A 7174-nucleotide genomic window follows, 5' to 3' on the forward strand; every position below is an offset into this window, starting at 1 on the left:
TTCTGGTTCGAGTTTGAATTCTTGGAGATGAAACATTAAATTTACAAGTCATTTTGATACCCAAAATATAATATATGAGTAATATAATTATTCTTGTATTCTAAAGCTTCTTTTCTAATTACTTAACATTTAAACTTAAGCATATGAAGACATGAAAATTATTGTAAAACACATATACTATGAAATTTTCAAACTTGAAATCAAATCGAACTCTAGAGATAACGCAAGCGCAACATGAGCTTGTGAGGGAAAAAAACTTTAGTAAAAACGTGTCTTAACTCACCTCAATTATTCCTTCGAGCACAAACGTTTACTTCCATCCGTGTGATTCACTTCGCCAACCAATCTACATTTATCAATTCTAAAGTTAATTAATTAAAATTTGCATATACTATTAGCTTGACACCTTGAAACTGGTCACCTACCGCTTAATAAGAGCAACTTTAAAAAATAAAATTAATTCTTTCTTAATTGTATAAATAGACACTTATTTTGAACCAAAATAAAAAATATAATTCTTTCATATATTTTCCAACACAAAGCTAATAGGTATAGAGTTAAATGATTTAAACTATCCTCTAAAAACAGCTCTAAAACCCTAAATCAGAACCCTACACTTGCAATTCCATCAAATTTATCCCAAGTGTTGAAGTAGAAAGGAAGAAAATGGCGTTCAGATCAAGAGAAATGATGAAGAAGTTAGTGAAGAATATAGGTGGAGAGAAGAACTTAGCATCTGGAGTTAAACAGCAACTTGAAAAATGCGTACCAAATACTAAAGTTGTAATGGGTCGTGCTCAACGTGGTCTTTTTGCTGGTCGTCACATTCAATTTGGTAATCGTGTTAGTGAAAAGGGTGGAAATACGTGAGTTCTTTTCTTCTTCTTAATTTAAAAGCAATTTTTTTTAATTAGGACTTGGATTATTTTGGCTAAATGTGAGACTTTGTTAAGTACATTCTGTGATTATATTGCTCAGATGTTCTTTTCATATTTTATTTTACATATTATTAGTTAGGTAGGCTAACTTGTGGGATTACACTGGGTATGTTGTTGGTGGTGAAAAAATACATCAGTTTTTTTCTTCTCTTTATCCTCAAATTTTAAAGCAATTTTGTTTTTGGCTAAATGTTAGATTTTGAGTAGTTACTCTGTGTTTTCTGCGATTATCTTGCTCAAATGTTTTTTTTTTTTAATTTACATATTATTCGTTAGGTGTGTTTCCACCCGTGTAGGAATTTCTCCTATTCATTAGTTGTTTGTTTTCTAGCTTTCAATGGCGGTATACTAGCTGTTAGTCTGTCGACATATTGGACTAAATAGTTTTCATCTAAAATGTAATATATTTTGAATGATTGTGGTAAAGTGGAATTTGCGATTGGTTCTGCAAAATGTATAAAGTTATTGAGTTCTAAAAGCAAAAGATCGTAATTGGTTAAAAGTTCTCAGAAAGCATCTTTTGTTTTACCGTGTAAATATGGATCATCTTTTAGCTGCTAACCCATGAATGCCATTTACAATGCGAATGACTTCAAAGAAAAAAAAAAACAAATTTAAAGCTAAACATGGTTTTAAGTCTTGTTCTGCTCAATGTAAGTAGCTTATGTAACTCAAAAGTGAGGCATATGAGAATTTGGTAATTTTGGTTAATGAGTAATAACAACCTGGAAGGGGTTTCATTTTGAGCTGCATTTGGTTTTTTCAGAAGTGCATTCTGGCTTTTAGTTATTGCCTGATTCATGATTCAAGAATCGCCTTCTTTATGATTGTTTTAGTGCATGAAAAAGCAGTGAACTTGAAAATCCTTGATCCTGTTAGTCCTTATTAAATATGTCTGTTTTGCTTGAAATTTTGATCGAAGTATACGTCAGCAGTTAAAAATCCTTCTGGTTGTTTGGTTTTCTGGCTTCCAAGGGTAATTCCAAATTAGAATGTGGTATATCACCAAGATGTATGTTCTAGGACATCAATTTCCTGAATCCGTATTGTGCATAAGACTCCCGTAAACACAATCTGGGCATTATGCAATGAGGCAAGAAACTAGCAGCACTCAATCTCTTTCAATTTCAAGCAGTCCATCCTATTATCTAGTTATTGACCCGTGTGTTCTCCAACTCTTTTCAGTTTGGTATATTGAACTTCTGTTCAGTGTTCTTTCTTTGGGAGTAGTAAGATTCTGAGTGGTGCTTCCAGGTTCCAAAAAGTGAAGTCTCTTAGTCTAAGAATTTCTTGAAACAGTATTTTATAGAAAAAGGAATTTCTTAAACCAATGTTTTCTAATATAACTTATAGGTTTTCTTCACATTTTTATGTTCAAGCAGGATTTGTAGGCAATGCGATATACCCAAGGGTGCGTCCTAGTAGTCAATGAAGTGGGTTGAGAACCATGGAGTCTCGGGTTCAAACCCCAGCGAAGGCAAAAACACTAGGTGATTTATTTCCATCAAGCCTTGATAGACGGAGTTACCCGGTAATTGTGCTAGTAGGAGTTAGCAGCTACCCTATGAAATTAGTTGACTTGTGTGTAAGATGGGCCGGACACCACGGTATAAAAACAAAGACGCAGGCAACTATTGTCTACCTACTCTTAAGAGGCCCACTTTCAAAATTGGAATAAGAAACTGAAACAACCCTCTTCCTTTCTCTCCCAGCGCAACCCCAAAAGAAAAAACTCATTAGAGACGTTGCTGTAAGAGTATTTTTCCAAAACTTTCTTGGGAGGAAACAGGGTGGGTTGGTGGGGGTGGGAGTTTACTGCATTCCTCTGCTTATTTCTGACAATAATTTTGCTTGCAGTTGCGTATAACATTAGCTCCTTTGATTACTGTGCTCTATTTTCCATTATTCCGTTTCTCATTTTCAGAAAATTAGCTTAGTTAACACTACAAAGCTTTCTTTCTTCCACAAAAATGGATGAAACTCTGTAGGGAGTGGAAGATAGATAAGAGAAGGAAAGAGAAATTGCAAGCATCTCTTCCTCCACTTCTTCTGGCACTACGGGTTTCACCCTCCTTCAGTCTTCCTGCCACAGCTAACCTTTTCATCTTGCTAATTAAATTGCACTAAATCTGGGTTCAGAATTTGGTGAAATAGATTAATTCCTGCGAGCTAGAGAGAGCTAGATATATAGGGAGAGAGATCCTCACAAAGTTTCACATTCCCTGTGCGGCGGGCCATTATGTATGACACTGATTCCTTTTTGGTCCATTCAAAAGGAGTCACACTTCTTTTATTTTTTGAAATGGTAAGTAAATGTTTTATGAATATAAACAACAAAGCACTAAGAATGTTCTGCTATACAGAGTCAGAACCCCCAAAAAGAAGGGTTCCTTTAACATCCACATTTTACCTCAAGTGTCATGCTCTTATCGGAATAACTTGGCGTGGTGAGGTACTTTTTTTATGTGATATACATTTACTTTTGTGTCAAAAGTGTTTTCGTGCCTAGTCAAACACCATTGGCCCATTGTATAAAATGAAATTGAAGGAGCATATGTTTTGGGTTATGCAAGATTTTTTTTTTTTTTTTTTTTTGTAATGGTGGTGTCCGGGCCAGCTTGCGCTTGCAAGAGAAGCTTTTCCTGGAGAGGGAAAGATGTTCTGATCAATATTCAAGGGGCTAACCTGATTGAAGTTAAGTAGTGCCTTGTTTAATGTGTTGTCAGCATTTGGAAAATTTCTGGAATCCTACATATTGATTCCCATTTTCAACAGATCTCCGCAAAATGTAGGTTAACTTTTCTCAACTTTAAAAGAAGATGTTCCTTTGAAACGAGTTTCTCCAATTTCTGGAAGACTAAAAACACTGCAGTTAGCTTTCCTGAGTTGTGTAGGTGATTACATCCAGTGTTATCAAAGGCGCGCTTTAAGCGCACTTAAGCGCTGAAGCGAGGATCAAAACATGTTGAGCGCTTCGCCTCGCTTTATGTGCGCTTCAGTGTCATCATCAAGGCTCTAAGACATACTTTTCCTTGTCAATGAGCCTCTCTTGGAGAGTTGACACTAGATGATTAACATTTCACTTTATCGTAATATTTTTTCAATTTCTTTGTCCATCCATTTGTTATTCATGCTTATTATTATTAATCTTGGACTAAACATATATATATTTGTATTTTTGCACCATTGCGCTTTTTTTCATTAAAGCCCATGCTTTATTTGCGCTTTGCGCTTAAAGCCCCAGCTGACCTTAGAGCTTTTTTGCGCTTTTCGCTTTTGATAACACTGATTACATCCCTATTTTGTTTAAAATGTCGTAGCAGTCAACTTTATGGTTACTTATCAAAATGAGGTCGTCTAATGCATCATCAAATCAGCATGTAAATGTTTCTAGCTACAGTACGATACCTTGCTGTTCTAGCAATGAGCTTTATTTTAGTTTCTACCTTATTTTCCCCTTTTACGGGTGAAACACATTCCTGGAAGAGAATTTGGTCTTCCAGTTGTTTTTACAGCTTTCATTAGATAATTGACAAAATCCAACCTAGAATAGATTCTATTCTCGCATATACCTGGACATGGCCAAAACTGTTACCTTTTTCAAAAAAATAAATAAAAAATACACCTGGATATGGCCAAAACTCTAAAAAGCATTGGTATGAATAAATCGGTTCTTCACTCATATATAAGTACTTCTCCTGTCTTTGCATACCATGTTTCCTAAATTAAATTTTTTTTGTTCGTCTTTGGATAGCCTTTTTCTTTTTGGATAAGGTGTTTGCTTCAGATAGCCTAGAGTGGTGGCCAACTATTGTGAAGCAAATTTTTTGTCATTCATCTGGATACTTGAGTTTACGATATTATCGAACTCACTAACGTATGTACTTACTCTTCTGTCGTTAAAAAATAAAGACAAAAACTATGTTCTAACTTCCATTTTTTCCTATCTGATACAAATTTATACAATTTAAAGTTCAGATCTAGACTATCAAGAATGAGTATCTGTTTTACATTTGTGTGGGAGTGCAAGTTGGTGAGGTGTCTCCTGAGGAGAGTATGTTCTAACTTCCACTTTTTCCTTTCTGATATAAATGTATACTTCCTCCGTCCCAATTTAAGTTTCTTACTTCCCTTTTTGGTCTGTCTCAAAAAGAGTGTCTCTTTCTATATTTAGTAAGTTTTCTAATTCCAACATTCTTCATGGCAAGTTTAAGAACACAAGATTTAAAGGCCTACACACATCTTTAATATAAGACCACAAGATTCAAAAGTCTCCCTTTGTTTCTTAAACTCCATGCCCAGTCAAACTTAGACATTTGTGTGGGAGTACAATTTAAAGTTCATGTCTAGACTGCCAAGAATGAGCATCAATGTTTTACATTTGTGTGGGAGTTGCAAGTTGGTGAGTAGTCCTCTAAGGCGTTTCTCCTATTGAGAAGTAAAAGGGTATGACCACAATCCAATTTTGCTAAAGGAAGAAAATGTTTGGTTTTAACAAAAACTCATTGACCCAGCAAAGGCACAAACTTTTCAATCTCATTCTTCCTTATTCGGCTGCATGAGCAAAAGAATTTCTGATCCTAAATTGGTTATGCAGTTTAGGTAGATAAATTATTCCAGATACAAGAAGATACTAAAGAAGGTTCAGGACATGCTTTTTTGCTAATAAGCGACGAAACATTCTGTCACCATCAAGTAGCAGTGGTGGGTTCAAGAACGTAAGGTGTCCCTTCTTTTTCAGGGTAAGAAGGGGTAGAGAAAATGCCTCGAGCCAACGTTCAAATACCAGGCGCTACGGTACTGAAGTAACCCATGATATGCTAAGAGACAAAAACATTGTCTTGTGATGGAAAAAGATAATCTTAGTCTAATGTTCGGAGTCTTTTAATATCGTCAGAGAACCTAAATTATTGAATATTGGGTTTGAGACAGGGTCTAAATTGAGCTTCATTGCCAGTGAAGATTCATATAGCTGACCCCTTTGGATTGAGTTGTTGTTGCTTATTTATCTCTAAGTTCTGGCATAATAAATAGTGCTTTGTTGGCATTGTCAGTATTTGTATTTTATCTGTACTAGTGTTCCTTCTTCTGATATTCTGATGATATTTTTCCTGAAGAAGTTCATTAAAAAAAAATAAAAAAAAAATCCTGAACACGAGGATGTTATGGAGAATTGGTTTAGCAAGGGAAATAACGAGTCTTGAGTTTCTTGGGAATATTTATCCTGGTTATTATCACTAAATTCAAATATAATCGCCTATAGTTGTTCAACTATATGTGTAGTCTGCTGCCTTTGGATCATAGTTGTTTCTAGCTACTCTTTGGTTTCCAAAGATAGCAAAAGTAAGTTCACATTTTTAACTGCAGTTTAATTCCGATTTTATGTAGTGGATTATAATAAACTGCGATTGTTTACTTTCTCAAAAAAATAAAACTGTGATTGTTCATGAACAGGTCAAGGAGGAATTGGAAGCCTAATGTGCAAGAGAAACGGCTTTTCAGCTATATCCTAGATCGTCATATTCGGGTGAAAGTTACAACTCATGCGTTGCGTTGTATCGACAAGGCAGGTGGTATTGATGAGTACCTGCTGAAGACACCTTACCACGAGATGGACACTGAATTAGGCGTCTTCTGGAAAGCTAAGATTGAGAAGTTGTATGAGGAGCTCGGGAAAATGGAGGTAGTTTTCTTTACACCCGAGGATGAATCAAAACTTGAAGAACAATTTAGGGAAGTAAAGTTGGAAGAACGAGCAGCCCGTAGAGAATTCAGAAGGAAGATGTATGGTTGGTCACCCAAATCCGAGCTAAAAGCAGATTCTGAAGGAACTGATGGAGAAGGAAGCTTACCAACTGACTTCCATGAAGGGATAGTTGCCAATGCTTGAAAGCATTCGTGTGACAAAATGTTGTTGGTTTCCGAGGTGCTTCTCATATTGAAGGCCTTCTTTTGTTTTTGTATTCCTGACATTTTGTGTCTAGAGTACCATGAATTTTGCCTTACATCTGGTTTAGTGTAAAACTTTCCTGCCTTGATAGCAAGCCTAGTAAAGGTGCTGTTCGGATATAATAATGAGAAATGCTACAGCTATTACAATACTATGTAGTTAGCTTAATTAATTAGTCATTTTTGCAGGTTAATACCATACCCGGTCATCAATGGAATAGAAACTAATGTTATTGCATTATTCTTGTACATTAATCGTCTTTTATAGGAAGTACTATTTAAGCATG

General features: G+C 35.5%; 1 protein-coding gene across 1 annotated transcript; it reads left to right on the forward strand.

Moving 5' to 3' along the window:
• The first annotated feature begins 530 nt into the window (after nucleotides 1–530).
• On the forward strand, nucleotides 531–7067 carry LOC132635678 (large ribosomal subunit protein bL28m). The gene is made up of 2 exons (XM_060352169.1): nucleotides 531–866; nucleotides 6393–7067. Exons 1-2 carry the CDS (start codon nucleotides 667–669, stop codon nucleotides 6826–6828), a joined length of 636 nt encoding a protein of 211 aa, XP_060208152.1. The 5' UTR covers nucleotides 531–666; the 3' UTR covers nucleotides 6829–7067.
• The last annotated feature ends 107 nt before the right edge of the window (nucleotides 7068–7174 follow it).

This window comes from Lycium barbarum, chromosome 4 (assembly GCF_019175385.1).
Source record: "Lycium barbarum isolate Lr01 chromosome 4, ASM1917538v2, whole genome shotgun sequence".
NCBI classification, from domain to species: Eukaryota; Viridiplantae; Streptophyta; class Magnoliopsida; order Solanales; family Solanaceae; genus Lycium; species Lycium barbarum.

What these genes read in the sequence shown, in the direction of transcription:
- LOC132635678 (XM_060352169.1), top strand. Translation starts at nt 667, where the DNA reads ATGGCGTTCAGATCAAGAGAAATGATGAAGAAGTTAGTGAAGAATATA. An exon ending in AGTGAAAAGGGTGGAAATAC is followed by an intron (nt 867 to 6,392) that starts GTGAGTTCTTTT and finishes GTTCATGAACAG; the next exon opens with GTCAAGGAGGAATTGGAAGC.